At 35.6% G+C, this 17,961-nt stretch overlaps 1 protein-coding gene across 2 annotated transcripts in view; it reads right to left on the reverse strand.

Annotated features, from left to right (window-relative positions):
* Window positions 1-17,961, reverse strand: part of LOC111155565 (plexin domain containing 2) — a 462,074-nt gene that overhangs the window by 110,086 nt on the left and 334,027 nt on the right. For both annotated transcript variants that reach the window (XM_022515805.1, XM_022515806.1), the window contains one exon: window positions 16,229-16,328. In XM_022515805.1, coding sequence (XP_022371513.1) covers window positions 16,229-16,328 — 100 coding nt within the window. The remainder of the gene's footprint in view (window positions 1-16,228; window positions 16,329-17,961) is intronic.

Raw genomic sequence — 17,961 nt, forward strand, 5'->3', positions numbered from 1 at the left:
AAATAATCAAACCCTGTGAAGAGACTGATTATAAGAAAACAACCTGAAAATCATGTGCTGATATATCTGGAAGTTTTTTTTTTAATCATTGAGGTTGAAATGTTGATTATGGTCTCAGATACCTCACTTAACTAACAGGGGCTCCAAACCATTGTTACCTATGATATACTGAAAGAAAAAAAAAAAATCACAGCCTAAATAAAGTTACTTTTTATGAGAAAATGAGTCCGAGTGCTTTAAAGTTTTAGAAGGAAATTTCTTTAATAAGAGAAAAATAGAACTTAAATCACCTTAAAAATTTAGTGCTGATATTTATTAAATATATAATATCATATCTGAGGAAGGTTAATAATTAGTACTTATATCGCATGAATGAATTTATAATCATTCATCAGCAAATTCAACAGTATCCCTGAGGAAAAGGCTAGATGAGAGACTCTGACACAAGGTTTAATAATTAAATGTCAGATAAATATGGCAAACATTTTATTATAATCAAGACTTGATGAAATATACTTAAAATCTCCTATTAAAAAAAGACCTGAGCTTTATGTTAATGAGTATGTCTGAGTTTGGTAAATAGAAGTGGAAAAGTAATGTTATCAGCATTTTATTTAGCTCTTGAAATGCCTGTGATGACAGAAAGCCATTTCCTGAATACTATCATATCTCTCAGGAATTATTCGGGAAGCTATAAGTTTATTGAGAAAAATATCATGGTCTCTAATCTTGGGATGTCATATGTCATCATGGTTGATAGTACACGTTCTTGAACAGTGTTGGGTGGTTCAAATGCTAGCATTGCTTCTAGATTGGTATCTGTGTGACCCTGGGATCCTTTGTCAGCCTCTCTGTATCTCAGTTCCCTCATCCATGAAATAGAGGTAATAGTACCTATACCACTGAGTCGTTTTGACAACTAAAATGATATAATAAATGCAAATTGGTTAGAACAATCCCTTTCATACCGCAAGTGCTCAATACATGTTCAGTAGGTCAACCATACATCACACTGGTCACATGCTGTGTGTAATGGTCTATTTCTATAGACCAAAACTCACTGAAGACACACGAAGGCTTGGAAATAAGGTTTCCAAAAATTGTCTTCGACATTAGCTTTGAGAATTAAAATTCTGACTAAGGTCAATTGACCCAACAGTGATCTCTTCTAGGACATAGAGCAAGAATATGGTGTCCAGGAGATAGTGAGGTGTCTTTTATTAAGAGTGTTCAGGAAATGTAGATATACCTACACATCCAGGAGCAAAGTTAAATATCTACTTATAACCTAAACATATCTTTACACTTTATCCTTTCATAGCTTTTCACTCATTTCTGATGATTCACCATGAAATTCTACTCCCAAAGAGGAAGAAGGGTGGCCCCAAGGGGGTTGGAGAGGTTCTAGAGCCATTTGCCAAATGCATCTTCAGGTTTATCAGATTGGAAAACACTGCTTAAGAACCATAATCTAATTCATTTCTTTTTGATATAAGGGAAAGGTGCATATATAATTTTCAAGGTATAAAGTTTATCAACATTAGAGAAAATATTAATTTCATGGTATTTATAAGGTTTCTTGAGGCACACTTTTTTTTTTTTAAGTTTTAAGGCACATAAAAGGATTACCCATGTTCTACTTTGTCTACATAATACACCTTGCTATATACTGCTTTCCCTTATATTTTACTAAATAATTTTATTCTTGGAAATAAATAACACAAAATAACATAGCTTTGTCATGAGATCACTGGGGTGGGGGTTTTTTAAGTCCCTCACACTCAAGTTTGCTCTATCATATTTGTAGGTGCTTAAAATACTAGTTTTCTCTTCATTTCATATTATACTTTGAAAATCTCAAACTACTGACATAATGACTGTGAAGCCTCTGGAAGTTAATTATTGATTATGCATATGGGGTTAAGGGAAGGTGACCTTTTTTGCTATGCTAATTCTTTTTTTTTTTTTTAAAGATTTTATTTATTTATTTGACAGACAGAGATCACAAGTAGGCAGAGAGAAAGGAAGGGAAGCAGGTTCCCTGCTGAGCAGAGAGCCCGATGTGGGGCTCGTTCCCAGGGGGGGCTCGATCCCAGGACCCTGGGATCATGACCTGAGCCAAAGACAGAGGCTTTAACCCACTGAGCCACCCAGGTGCCCCTTGCTATGCTAATTCTATCACCTGCTCAGACCCCTCCAACTATGGGGATTAAATGAGTTTAACAAAACTAAAATTAATGAGAATGATTTTTGCTTGATGACCTGCCAATTAATGACAGCTTCCAAATGGTCATTTTTGTTGTATTTCAGAGATACCCCTATCAGAAATAAGTAATTAGGAATGTATTTACTGGTAGCTCCTGCCAATACTAGAAGCTTTCATTTGATTCCAGAAATGTATTTAGCTCATCTGTCTTCTTTAGAAAGTCAGCCAAAATAATGTTGTACCAAAAACTCAGTCTTAGTAGTATTGACACAGCTATAACTGTTTTCTTACAACTTTACAAAACCAAGTTTGACTATAATACCCGTTAGGGGCTTTTAAAAATTAAAAAAAATAATAAAAGAAACTAAATCTCCGAGCAGACTAACATGTAGAGAATAAAGTTTAGTATCCAAAATCTTAAGGTGATATGATTCAAAGTATAACTAATGAACTGCATTTTTTAAACATTCCAAGCAATATTAACAGGAGGGAACAGAGTAATCATGTGGAAACACCAGGAATCCTCTCCCAATCAATATTCACTCTGGCCGAAATGAACACAGTTTAATGAGTACCCTGTGGCCTGGTTAGCCATGATCTAGTTTATTTGCCCGTCTTTAAAGCTAACATTCACATAGAGAATGTATGAGTAATTTCCTAAATTGGCGGATTCTTCCATTTATATAAATATTTTAATATTGTCTGAACTGTCAAGTGAATGATTTGCTAGCATGGCCTTACTTATACATTGCCAATGCTTTGTGACTGGCCCCAAATGGTTATTTCTTTTCAAGTTCCAAATGAGACCACAACACAGCACTATTCAGTGAGAACTCTTTAAAGAGTATGTACTGTGCAAATACAAGTTCATTCCCACCATGAAGACATGGGGAAAAAAAAAAAGAGAGAGAGAGAGAGAGAGAGAGACTCTTGAGGAAAAAGAAAGAGAGAGAGAGAAAGACCGTTACAGCAGTGATTTACAAAAATGTAATCCACTATCCAAAATAGCAGGTTGGCGTCATTACATCAAGCATCTACAGATAGAAGATGCTTTGCTTCAAACATTTCTTTATTCCTTTTGTAGTTCTAATTCTATTAAATAATAATGTAATTAATTTCAGCTAAGACAACATAAAATTTAGAGGGTCATGGAGTATTAATCTGTGCCTCTTAGATTTTCTTCTCATCTTTCCTCACTGCTTGTGAAGTTTTAGGCCATTACTAAAACCCAAATGGCCAGATTTCATAAGTTACTTAAACAAGCATATTGAAAATCAGAAATGACATCTAAAACCAATCTTCACTTTTCTCCTCCTTCCACATGTATTGACTAAGGACTTAAACAAGATGCATGTTCTGACTTCAGTAATCTCTCTGTGCAAGAAGAGAACCAGAACGAACACTGGGACAGTAAGTGGTCAAGCATTATCTGAGTGGGCTGGTGTGACCTGTGGATGACAGGCTTAATATCATGGCTCCCATCGACCTAGGAACTGTTCCTCTGAACATGGTGCTTCCTCTAGGGGAACATACCTCTTTATTCCTCAGACTTATGGGGAGATTCTATAATGTACATTGGTAATATTATGACATTCTTCAATCCAATTGGGTGAAATGCAGTAAGATTTCTCATTTTTAAAATCAAGTTTTTAAAATCTTTTAGTGCTAAATCATGCAGATGTTTGGCACTTATGTAAGAAAAATCGCCTACATTTCCAAGAAACTAAACTTCCTATAAAAAATCCAACTGGAAAAATTAACATTTGGACATGTTTATAAAGGTATCCAAACAGTGTTAGTTAAAAATGGAAATATTCTCTGTGTAGTAGGGAAGTGTAAATTAAATAGAAATAATCACTATGTAATAGGGAAAAAATGAGAAATAATTAAAGCAAAGGAAAGTATAAATTTGAAGGCAAACATGATAGAGAAAAGAAGAAAATTGAATCTGAGGCCATAATTTAAAATTAAAAAGGGCAGATAACTTTGATATAAAAATTAGATTTTTCTATTCAGATTATTTTTGAGAACTATTTTGACTACTTTCTTATTCCTTCCATAGTAAGGTAACCACTGCAAAAATGAGCTTTTGATTCACTTTACTGAATGAAATAAAGGTACATTAATTTGGGTTTCTTTTCCTCAGACCAATAAATCCTAGCCTAATAGGTACTCAATAGATATTTATAAAATACATCAAATTTTTAAAAAAGATTTTATTTATTTATTTATTTGACAGAGATCACAAGTAGGCAGAGAGAGGGGGTGAAGCAGGTTCCCTGCTGAGCAGAGAGTCCAATGCTGGGCTCGATCCCAGGACTCTGAGATCATGACCCGAGCTGAAGGCAGAGGGTTAACCCACTGAGCCACCCAGGCACCCCTAAATACATAAATGTTTAAATGTCTTGAATTTTTAGTAATGTATTGAAGTCCTTTCTGTGACTTTTAGTATTTTACATTAGAAATTACTGATTAAATTGAGATACACCATCTCTGTATTGGTAAAATTTTATTTTACCTGATATTGGTATAGGATAAAAAGGCAATGAATAAATGAATGAAAAGATTTAAAAAAAAACACACAGTTTAGCCACAAGTCCCTGAAAGAATTCTGTTTTGTTCATAGATTCTAAAAAACATTCTAAAATATGTTAAATAAACTAATCAGTGATTTCTAACATCCAGAAAATTCTTAAATACTTGCTTCTTTCTAAAAAAAATCAAGCATACCAAATAGGGTATGTTTGTAATAATGTATTAAACAACAGAACATCACTTTGCATAACACTTTCTATCTTGGAAGAGTTTTATGAGAGGATATTTTATGGAGAAAATGTCATGATTTCTTTTTCCTTTTGTTGAGGTTTGAGTGGGCAAAAGCTTATGTGGGAACCAAAGCACCTGAGGAAGCTGGGCTGGAAAGAGAAGCAATTTTATCTGCTATAAAATGAATAATTTTGAAGTGCTTTCCATTTTGAGGACCAAGAAGGTAAGATGACCCAATTTACTAAAGGATTTGTGGATCAGTGTGTCCTTAAATGAACGAAAAGAACCTGGTAACTTTGAGAATAACAAGAGAGGCTCAGTTCTTCTAAAAGAGATTTAATTGAGTTATGAAAGAAAAAATATCTTCAGTTTTTTCCAGATTGTTCATTTCCTCCATAGTCATCAACATGACTGTTTTTTTTTAATTACAGTTGCTAAGTAATTATAATGGAGGTATCCTACTAGCCAATCAAAATTACAAATGGTTTTATTGGGGGGAAGATCAGTTATAAAGAAATATTTATATTTGAAAATGTATTATTTAATCATATCAAAAGTTCTAAGGTTTTTTTCAAGGCAAGGAAGAAATAAAATATATATTCTGTAAATATTACATCTGCAATATAATATTTTATTTAAATATGCTTACATGGCCTATTATTACCCTGTCCAATATGGTAACCACTAGTCACATGTATCTCTTTAAATTAAAATTAATTAAGGAAATAAAATTAAAAATTCAATTCCCAAATGTCACTAGCCACATTTCTAGTGCTGGTAGCCACATGGACCAGTAAGACCAATACTGAACAGTTTAAATTTAGAATATTTTATCAGTGCAGAAAGTTCCATTAGACAGTACTGGTCTATGCTATTATGTTCTCTGACAATTAAAACTTAAGACATTCTGCGGAGTAAAAAACAAATCATCTCTCTTTTGTTTGTTAAGGTTCTTTTTTTTTTTTTTTAAGTCTGTAAACATAATTTTGGTCAAATTCTTTGAAAAATTGCTACCTGGCCTATAATGCTTATAAAGAGACCACATATGACAAACTAGATACAACGGTCCTCTAAGAGTTCACTGAATCTCTGACTATGTAAAATATATTGACTCTCCAAATTAGCTGTGACTTTTATCATTGAAAATGCTAACATTTCTTATTGAGCTGTGAACAGTAGTAACAACGAACAAAGCGAAGGCAAGTTGTAGCAGGAACAGTGTCAATAAATTGAAGACAGCAGATGCTGATAAGAAAGGGATGGATGTGAATAAAGCAGCAGATAATGTAGGGATAGCGAGAAGAATAAAGTGGAGTGTTCTCAAGGACTCAGAAGTAGTAGTTATTGTTAACTTAGAGAAGAACCATTTCAAGTTAGGTCCGCAGGTTTCCTGCGTGGTTTCTTGGACAAGAATTCTGTGTGTGTGTAAAACTAACTTTCATATTACTAAGATCTCATATTGCTTTATGTTCCCAAATAAAAGAACCGTGAAGGCAGGAGCAGATTTTCTGGGTTTTCTTGCTGGAAATGTTATGCTCTTTAAGCTCTGAAGGCACAGAAAAGGTGAGGCATGTTGGAGAAGGTCAGCAGCCTAGAGATTCAGATGGAAATTCAGTGTTAAAGTTGGAGCAGAGAGAAACCAACAAGTATGAATGGTACTAGTGAGAACTGTATGTTTATCCGGGAAGATCTCTGCACGCTGAGGAAAAGAATTTGGAGGGACATAAGCAGAAGGGGAGAATTGCTTAATAAAGCTATTTAACGAGAAATTATGGAAATGACACTTGACCTACGAATACATGACAATGTGAAAACTTTCTGGTAATCAAAAGAATATTGAGGCAACAATGAAATATCATGTTCTGCTGATCAAATTTGCAAAGTTTAAAAATGATAATAGCATCTGGGAGCATCTGGGGAAACGGGATATCTAATAAAAAGCTTGTGGGGAAATAAATTGGTACAACCTTTAGAGACAGCAATTTGTCAAAGTACACACAAAAGAACTATTAACCGTCAATGGCCACATATTCATTTTTAAAGAGTTGTGTCAACATTTATAAAGAAAGATGTTCAGCACCGATTTACTGATAATTAATAGGAAAAGCAACCAACATGACAAACCAGTGTTCAGACATGTCACATGAATTATGAAATAAAGGAATTTGTTGCAGCTACTAATGGCCACATTTTAGACAGGTATTTAGCAGTGCAGAAAGAGATGTGTTATATATATTAAGAGAAAAAGGGGTGAAAAATATTTATAGCCCGATGCCAATTTTCTTAACGTGCGTGTGTTTGCGTGTGTGTCTACTATAAACACGAGTTTGGATGCAGATACAGGGAAACATTATTGGTATCTCTCTGTGATACATTTACAGACCAATTAAATTTTCTCCTTTGTATTCGTTATTATTTTACGAATTTCTCTGAATTAATGTGCACTATGCTTATCATCACAAGTACGTTATTACATCTGGATTTCTGTAATGAATAATTGAAGTCATTGTACGTAGACCTGTCTTTCAGATCTGTACCTGTGGAGACTGAAACAGCTGATCTCTGTGTTCTTTTTCTTTCTAAAATTCTACAAAATATTTTATGAAAAATGGAAGGTGATGTAGAGACTTTTGGACAGACAGACACACTGAGAAGTCAAAAACCATATGATACTTAGAAAGGATGAGTTTCAGGGCACCTGGGTGGCTCAGTGGGTTAAGCCTCTGCCTTCGGCTCAGGTCATAATCTCAGGGTCCTGGGATTGAGTCCCGCATCAGGCTCTCTGCTCAGCAGGGAGACTGCTTCCTCCTCTCCCTCTGCCTGCCTCTCTGCCTACTTGTGATCTCTCTCTGTGTCAAATAAATAAATAAAATCTTAAAAAAAAAAAAAAAAGGAAGAAAGGATGAGTTTCAGAGAGAGGATGCCGAGGTGTTTTCTAGTGGAAATCCCGTGTAGACCCATTCTCATGAGCACTTGTTCTAGATGTGGTCATCTTAGCATCACTATCTTTCTAAAGTGACAATGTTTTTTGTTTTTGGGTTTTTTAAAAAAGATTTATTTACTTATTTGATAGCGAGAGATAGGGAGAGAGCATACAAGTAGGGGGAGCAGCAGGCAGAGGGAGAGGGAGAAGAAGGCTCTCCACTGAGCAGGGAGCCTGATGTGGGACTTGATCCCAGGACCCCAGGATCACCACCTGAGCAGAAGGTAGAAGCTTAACCGACTGAGCCACCCAGGCGCCCTGTGACAATGCTGATGCTGACAAAGGAACGGTACATAAGGACACTAACACAGTGCTTGTTTGATGCCAAACACTGCATGCTACGTATGCTTTGCATCATAGGTATTAAGATGACCATCTTGCATGTTAAGTTATAAGAATTAAATAAGATGCTCATGGCCTCATGCTTAGTGTTCCCACTACAGTATCCCTTATTCTTTCTGGACAGTTAACTAATTTTTATCTTTTATTTTATTTTTTAGATAAGGGTTAATTTCATCATACGGTTTTTTCTTTTTTTTTTTTTTTCTTCTTTTTGGAAGGAGCAAAGGAATTTCCTTTGTAATCTCAGAAGTGTTTACAAATTTACTAACAATGCCTGAATTCCCTTTGATATTTTAAACTATGAGATCACCCGATTTTTTTTTTGAAAGGTAAAGACTAGAGTAATAAACTATGCTTGAAAGTTGCACTGAAATCATTTACTATTTAGAAGTTTTTAAAAAACTGAAAAAAGAGTTTTTTGTTGTTGACATTATGATGAAATGGTTGGAGAAAACTTCATAATAAATAAGTAAAACCTACCTACAAACTATTCAAATGCTTTATCAAACTTTCACCAACTGATAAGAATGGTATAGCAAATGTGGTCCCACTGGGAAAACTTATTCTCAAGGTTATAGCTTACATTCCCATGTTGCCATGGGTATATTAAGCTGAGGATCTAGGCTCTATAACCCGTGTAACCAAAATGATGAAAAGAACAGAAAATTGATCTTACAAGAACAGGGTCCTATGTAATGCACCTTGCAAAAGAGAAGAAATGAAACCGCTCATTATTTAGGATAATGATCAGTTTTCCCCTAAATTCACTCAGGAGAAGAAAAAGGGGAACAGAGATGAACTATTTAAATTCCCTGTGAGGATGACTCCTAAAAATCAGGGTTTTTAAATAAGAGAGCAGAATGTTGAAAAGGATTTAAATATTTATCTAAATTCTGACTGCACAAATAGGTAACACACAAATCTCCAGGAATCATCTTACAGTCTCAGGAAAAAGTATAACATATTATGCTCATTTTGGGTTAACCTAATCTCTGGCATAAATAAGTACACTTTTTTTTTAAGGCTGAGAATACAATGCAACTATATATCTCCTTCTGTAGAGAAGCTCATGTAACAGACACTGTTACACCTTATAAATGTGGGAACAGATTTTGAAGGAGATTTAAGTTTTTCTGTTCCCCAAAAGATTTTTAAATAGAACACATCAATTCCAGTTTTCTTGCTGAAATAGGGTCCCTTCTAAAAGCAGGGATGAGTGGATTTGAAACTCAGAACTTCCATTCTTTCTTAGCTACTTTACTCAGGATGGGGAACAGTGAGGTCAACAGGAAATGCAAATGGAATTCCAGCAGGCAGCTTACCTGAGGGAAGCATTCCCCTAAACTTGTGCAATTTTTTTAGATGAATGCTGCCTCAACTTCAGACATAATCTGTTCCCAAAATTCATATAAATTTTGCCAATTTATTCAAAAAAATTTATATTTGGGAAAGATATTTTTCCTCAAAACGTAATGGTTATCTTATTACCTTATAACAAGGAATGAAAAATTGCAATTTGGGTTCTACGGTGTAAGCACAATTCTACCATGCTTCAGTTCTGAGAGAATATTTGCATATTAAAATACATTTATAATTTTTTTTTTATTTTGTACTTGTGTGGGTCTTTTGGTCTAAACAATAGTATACCAGAACATCAATGTAGACCAAGCTGTCTTTTGAGAAAGCTGAAAATAACATACTTTCTCAGAAGAAAAGCACTCACAAACTAAAACTAGTGTTTTACTTGTGTAATAATTGACTCAAGTCATGCTTGATTTAACATCTCTGAAAGTAGGAATGTGAAAAACACTTGTCCTCAAAGGGGAATCAGCTGGCTCTCCCAGGACATGGCCTCTTATTTAAGAGGATGTCTTTATGTGCCTACACATGCTAATATATCCTTGCTTTGTTCACAGTATAATTCCGTTTCGAGAAAATCTGCCTTGATTTAACAGTTCCCTTGAATGCTACTTCCCAGTAATTCTCAACTAGTAAGGAGAAACTACCATGGAAGATTCACATTCTTCACGAAGCATTATTCCCACAGATGAACATCATTCTAAATCGTACTTGTAAGATACTTACTACATTTCCAGCCAATCCAAAAAAGTCTTAGAATTTGTAGTCTAAATAATTTCCACTCCATTTACCTTCTGTATTTGAGAGATGGCGTACTTAAACAGAATTAGTTCAAAGGAAGACCAAATAGCATAGGCATGTGATAAATTAGGTCTATCCCTACAGTGAAATATCAGGTCTCTGAACAAAAAACCAAAATAAATTATCTAAGCATGAGATGTATTTTGTTATCATCTCTTGCTTTAAGTAAGCATGTCTAGGACACAAACATCTTCAGTACTAACACACTAAAGCATCCCTCAGGAGTTTTCTTGAAACAGAGGTTTAAAAAAATAGAAATTTTCAGAGACTGAGGAGTCAAGACGGCAGAGGAGTAGCAGACTGAGATGACATCAGGTCCAGGAGTTCAGCTAGATAGTAATCAAACCATTCTGATCACCTACAAACCCAACAGGAGATCAAAGCGAAGAAGAGCAGCAATTCTAGAAACAGAAAATCGACCACTTTCTGAAAGGTAGGACATGTGGAGAAGTGAATCCGAACCAACAGGAACATAGGCCGAATGGGGAGGGGCTGGCTCCCGGCAAGAGGCGGGACAATGGAACACAAAATCATAACTTTTAGAAGTCTGCTCCACTGAGGGACATTACTCCAGAGGCCAAGCGGGGGTGGAGCCCTCATGGGGACAGTGTGGTCTCAAGTCCCATGGGGTTCACAGAAGGATGGGGGGTGTCTGAGTGTAGCAGAGCTCGCAGGTATTAGAGCAGGGAAGCCGGCTACAGACACAGGGCTAAGGAGTGAGCTCTCAGCTCAGGGTTATTTTAAACTGTGATCTGTGACACAGATGGACCACTGCTCTTTGAGCAGGGACCCCACAAGTGGCAGATCCGGGTACATCCATCTTCATCTGCCAGAAGAGCAGAGTGGCAGAAATCTGCTGGGTTTGGAGACTCCAGACGGGGATCTGTGCCAGAGAGAGAAATGCTCGGTCACAGGTCGGGTGAGCACGGAGTACAGCAGGAGACCAGAGACATGGGAGTGATTGACTGCTTTTCTCCAAGGGTGCACAGAGGAGTGGGGCCCCAAGCTCTTGGCTCTTCTGGGCCAGAGATTGGGAGGCCGCCATTTTCATTCCCGTCCTCCAGAGCTCTACAGAAAATGTTCAGGGAACAAAAGCTCCCGAGAGTGAATCCGAGCAGATTACCTAGCCCAGCCCCTGGCAAGGGCAGTGCAATTCTGCCTCAGCCAAAGACATTTGAGAATCATTACAATAGGCCCCTCCCCCAGAAGATCAGCAAGAACATCCAGCCAAGACCAAGCTCATTGATCAAGGAGAACAACGGAATTCCAGAAGAGAGGAAAGCAAAGCATGGAATTCGTGGCTTTCTCCCCATGATTCTTTAGTCTTGCAAAGTTAATTAAAATTTTTAACTTTATTTTTTTCTTATTCTAATTTTTTAACTTTTCCTCTTTTAATATTTTTAAACTAGTTTATCTTAACAATACCTTTCTAAAAAATATTTTTAAACCTTCATTATACCTTTCTAAAAAATTTTTTTAAACCTTCATTATTATAGTCATATTTTATCCTTCATTGTATCTAACTTTATTTTTTGTACGCATATAGGGTTTTTTCCTTCTAAAAAATTTTGGGATACAATTTCTTCTAGTAGATCAAAATAAACCCTAAATCTAGCACAGGGCTTTGATCTAGTCTCTGGCCTGAGCAAATTCTCTCCACTTTAGATTTCTTTCTTTTTCCAACCAATATATCTTATCAATTCCTTTTTTAGAATTTTTTTTTAAATTTTCATCTTTATAGTCATATTCCATCCCTTCATCATGTTTACCCTTACTTTCGTATATATATAAGTATTTCTTTCTCTAAAATTTTGGGAGGTAGTTTCTTCTAAGAGACCAAAATACACCCAAAATCAAGTGGGTGGCTCTGTTCTATTCACCAGTCATATTCTCATATATATATATATATATATATATATATATATATAAAATTAAAATTAAATTAAATTTAAAAAATATATATAATATATATATTTTTTAATTTAAAAAAATTTTTTTAAAAATTTCCTTTTACCCCCTTTCTTCTCCCCCTGATTTGGGGTCTCTTCTGATTTGGTTACAGTACATTTTTCTGGGGTCTTTGCCAACCTTTTAGTATTTTGTACTTTCGTTCATATATTCTTATCTGGATAAAATGACAAGGCCGAAAAACTCACCACACACACACACACAAAAAAGAACAAGAGATAGTACTGATGGCTAGGCACCTAATCAATATAGACATTGGTAATATGTCAGATCTAGAGTTCAGAACCATCGTTTACCAAGGTGCTAGCAGGGCTCAAAAAAGGCATGGAAGATATTAGAGAAACCCTGTCTGGAGGAAATAAAAGCCCTTTCTGGAGAAATAAAAGAACTAAAATCTAACCAAGCTGAAATTTAAAAAGCTATTAACGAGGTGCAATAAAAAAAATGGAGGCTCTTACTGCTAGGATAAATGGGGGAGAAGAGAGAGTTAGTGATATAGAAGACCAAATGACAGAGAATAAGAAGCTGAGCAAAAGAGAGACAAACAACTACTGGACCATGAGGGGAGAATTCAAGAGATAAGTGATACCATAAGATGAAACAATATTAGAATAATTGGGATTCCAGAAGAAGAAGAGAGAGAGGTGCAGAAGGTATATTGGAGCAAATTATTGTAGAAAATTTCTTAATATGGCAAAGGAACAAGTATGAAAATTTGGGAGACACAGGGAGCCCCCCTCAAAATCAATGAAAATAGGTCCAAACCCCATCATCTAATGGTAAAACTTAGAAGTCTTAATGACAGAGAGAAAATCCTGAAAGCAGCTTGGGACAAGAAGTCTATAACATAAAATGGTAAAAATATTAGATTGGCAGCAGACTTATCCAGAGACCAGGCAGGCCAGAAAGAACTGGCATAACATATTCAGAGCACTAAATGAGAAAAACATGCAGCCAAGAATACTATATCCAGCTAGGCTATCGTTTAAAATAGAAGGAGAGATAAAAAGCTTCCAGGACAAACAAAAACTAAAAGAATTTGTAAACATCAAACCAGTCCTACAGAAAATATTGAAAGGGGTCCTCTAAGCAAAGAGAGAGCCTGAAAGTAGTAGATCAGAAAGGAACAGAGACAGTATACAGTAACAGTCACCTTACAGGTGATACAATGGCACTAAATTAATATCTCTCAAGGGTTACCCTGAATGTAAATGGACTAAATGCCCCAATCAAAAGACACAGGGTATCAGAATGGATTAAAAAAACAAAACCCATCCATATGCTGTCTACAAGAAAATCATTTTAGACATAAAGACACCTCCAGATTTAGAATGAGAGGGTGGGAAAACAATTTACCATGCTAATGCATATGAAAAGAAAGCTGGGGTGGCAATCCTTAAATCAGATAAGTTAGATTTTAAGCCAAAGACTATAAGAGATGAGGAAGGACACTATACCATTCTCAAAGGGTCTCTCCAACAAGAAGATCTAACAATTTTAAATATCTATTCCCCTAATGTGGGAGCAGCCAACTATATAAACCAATTAATAACAAAATCAAAGAAACACATCGACAATAATACAATAATAGTAGGGGACTTTAACACCCCCCTCACTGAAATGGACAGATCATCCAAGCAAGAGATCAACAAGGAAATAAAGGCCTTAAATGATACACTGGGCCAGATGGATATCACAGATATATTCAGAACATTCCATCCCAAAGCAACAGAATACACATTCTTCTCTAGTGCACATGGAACATTCTCCAGAATAGATCACATCCTGGGTCATAAATCAGGTCTCAACTGGTACCAAAAGATTGGGATCATTTCCCGCATATTTTCAGACCAAAATGCTCTGAAGCTAGAACTCAATCACAAGAGGAAATGTGGAAAGGACCGAAATACATGGAGGCTAAAGAGCATCCTACTAAAGAATAAATGGCTCAACCAGGAAATTAAAGACGAATTGAAAAAATTCATGGAAACAAATGATAATGAAAACACAACTGTTCAAAATCTGTGGGACACAGCAAAAGCAGTCCAGAGAGGAAAGTATATAGCAATACAAGCCTTTCTCAAGAAACAAGAAAGGTCTCAAATACACAACCTAACCCTACACTTAAAGGAGCTGGAGAAAGAACAGCAAAGAAAGTCTAAACCCAGCAGGAGAGGAGAAATAAGAAAGATCAGAGCAGAAATCAATGAAATTGAAACCAAAAAAACAGTAGAACAAATCAACAAAACTAGGAGCTTGTTCTTTGAAAGAATTAATAAGATTGAAAAACCCCTGGCCAGATTTATCAAAAAGAGAGAGAAAGGACCCAAATAAATAAAATCATGAATGAAATAGGAGAGATCACAATCAACACCAAAGAAATACAAACAATTTTAAGAACATACTATGAGCAACTATACGCCAGCAAATTTGAGAATCTGGAAGAAATGGATGCATTCCTAGAGACATAAAAACTACCAAAACTGAACCAGGAAGAAATAGAAAGCCTGAACAGACCCATAACCAGTACGACCCACCAATTGCACTATGGGGTATTTACCCTAAAGATAACAAATGTAGTTATTCGAAGGGGCACATGCACCCGAATGTTTATAGCAGCAATGTCCACAATAGCCAAACTATGGAAAGAATCTAGATGTTCATCAATAGATGAATGGATAAAGAAGGTGTGGTATATATATATAATGGAATACTATGCAGCCATCAAAAGAAATGAAATCTTGCCATTTGCAATGACTTGGATGGAACTAGAGGGCATTATGTTGAGCAAAATAGGTCAATCAGAGAAAGACAATTATCATATGATCTCCCTGATATGAGGAATTTGAGAGATAGAGTGGGAGGTTTGGGGGGTAGGGAAGGAAAAAATGAAACAAGATGGGATCGGGAGGGAGATAAACCATAAGAGACTCTTAATCTCACAAAATAAACTGAGGGTTGCTGTGGGGAGGGGGTATTGGGTTATGGGCATTGGGGAAGGTATGTGCTATGGTGAGTGCTGTGAAGTATGTAAACCTGGCAATTCACAGACCTGGACCCCTGGGGCAAAGAATACATTATATGTTAATTAAAAAAATATAAATTTTCAAATGATGGCTAAATACATGATCAGAACTACTACCAATGGTGGTTTTCTGAATTTCTAATATTCTGATTTTCTAAAAATCTGATTTTCTAATATGATGAAGAGCTGCCCAAGTAACACATATGCTTTTATTTTACAAATGGAAACTAGACTAGATAAGTGAAAATGACTTAAACAACCAAAATACTTACCTTCTTTGGTAGGTATAGCTCAACCAAAGCTTTTATTTACTTCAATTTATATTTTTTCTTTCATCTTTCTTTAGACTGTTATACAAACATGATAGACATAAAAATGGCATAAAGCTACTCTTTTGCTGATAAATTTAAGCAAAAAAAAAAAAAAAAAACCCAAACAAATAAAACTCATACACCCATCAGTCAAATAATCTGTCATTCCTTTATGCTCTTCTTATTAATGACAGAAATATACCTATGTCACCAAGCTAATAATCCCAAAGAAAACAAAATTACACACTGTTGGCCTGGCTGCTTAATTTTGCTTTACCTATATTATTAGTTGAAGAGTACCAGAGAGATAGCAAATGCCAAGAAGAGTTATAAACAAAACAATATAATTTTCAAGCAGCAATTGGTTAAGTGATTCTGCTACTCAATCTATCACAACTGCCTGAAGTCAGTCTCCTTTAAATTTACCCCACAGAAGGCTCAGATTTTGCAATTACCCTTCTACATACTGGGAATTTGCTGGATCCTGTGGACAACGACAAAGGCATCAGACAGTCCCACTTTCACTGGGTGATTGGTCGAACTTATCTGTGTGACCAAGACAGGAATCTGGAAAAGAAAAAGCAGATTGCTATGTGTTAGATTTGAATTTCATTTAGGGGTGGGGGCGGGTAGTGTGATCATCCTATTTACTGGATAAAGGTAGGTGATGATGGAGATGATGGACCAGGGAGAGAGTGAGTGGGAAATATCAGAGAAGAAAGGCATACAATAGCAAAACATAACATCTGTTTAGTGCTTTAGATGAGCTGAAGTGACAAGAGAGTTCCTGGTCTTATAGACAGCTGCTTGAGGATGAAAGTCAGTAGATTCTCAGGGAGAGTAACTGATGACAAATGCCAAACCTCATCGCACATATAGGCGCACCACGAATACATTCAGTGCTGGCTGCCATTTCAGGAATTGAGACTCTCCTTGTATCATCTGTTTTCCTAAAATACTTTATATTACTTTTCATGGCTTTTTAAAAAAATCCTTGTTTACAAGGGGCCTTATACATCCAATGCCTAGAGAAGGACAAATAGGTACACAGCTAAATATATATTTAACAAACCACTGTTGATTGATAGATAGTGAAACTTGGCAAGCGTTGATGGATGCTGAACTTCACAATTCTGATTGAAACCTATATGGAAAACTTATGAACTTTATGGGTCATCTCAAGGTCACATTTCCTAATTTAAACCTCAGTGAAACCCAAATCTGAATATGACAGACATTTTTTACATTTACAATTTAAAAAAAAATTAAAACATTCAGAATATATGAAATAGTTACAAATGAGACAAAGTCTTAAAGCCAATTTTTCTAGATTTAGAAAAGAATCAATGGAGATATGAGTACTATGTTTATTACCAGTTTTATAGACATAAAAATGGGCATGAAACCATCTGCAATAAATAATGGGCCAAGAAACAACAGGGAAGGATAAATGTACCAAAAATCTTAAGGTGGAATAAGCAGACCATGGGCCATCTGTGGATAATTCATTTAAGACCGTATTTGATCAGACCTTGTTGTACAAAACCTAATAAGCAGCCTAGAAATGAGAAGCCAGGAGAATAACTTGGGCAGAAGTTATAATAAGGGCTTTACTACTCAATTTTTGTCCATGACATCATGAAATTGTAAAAGGGCTATTTTGTTGAAATTAACCAATGAAGAGCAAATTCTAATGTATCTGAAATTTATGGAATTATCTCCAAACAAGTAAATGTAAGACAAAATTTTCTCTTTATGTACTAAATTAGTCTGTTCTTAAACAATGTTACAGTATTGCCAATTTTATGTCAGTATGTCCAGTTCTTAACCAGCATTAAGAATATTCTGATGGGGCATCTGGGTGAGTCAGACAGTTAAGTATTCAACTCTTGATTTGGCTTGGGTCATGATCTCAGGGTTGTGAAACTGAGCCCTGAAACTGGCTCACCCTCAGTGTGTAGTCTGCTTGTACCTCTCTCTCTTCCCCTCTTCTCTCGCTCTCTTTCTCTCTCTAAAATAAATAAATAAAAATAAATACATTTTTTAAAAGAAGTAATCTGGTGTTTGCACAGCAGAAACAAAACAAAACCAACATTTCTGTCCCTAAAGGCTCATTTGCTAAATGAACCTCTGACATACTTTTATTTAGTGATTATTAAGCCATACTCAGTAATATATATAACTCCTTTTCTTAGTGGAC

This window comes from Enhydra lutris, unplaced genomic scaffold (genome assembly GCF_002288905.1).
Source record: "Enhydra lutris kenyoni isolate GAN:26980312 unplaced genomic scaffold, ASM228890v2 scaffoldscaffold42, whole genome shotgun sequence".
NCBI classification, from domain to species: domain Eukaryota; kingdom Metazoa; phylum Chordata; class Mammalia; order Carnivora; family Mustelidae; genus Enhydra; species Enhydra lutris.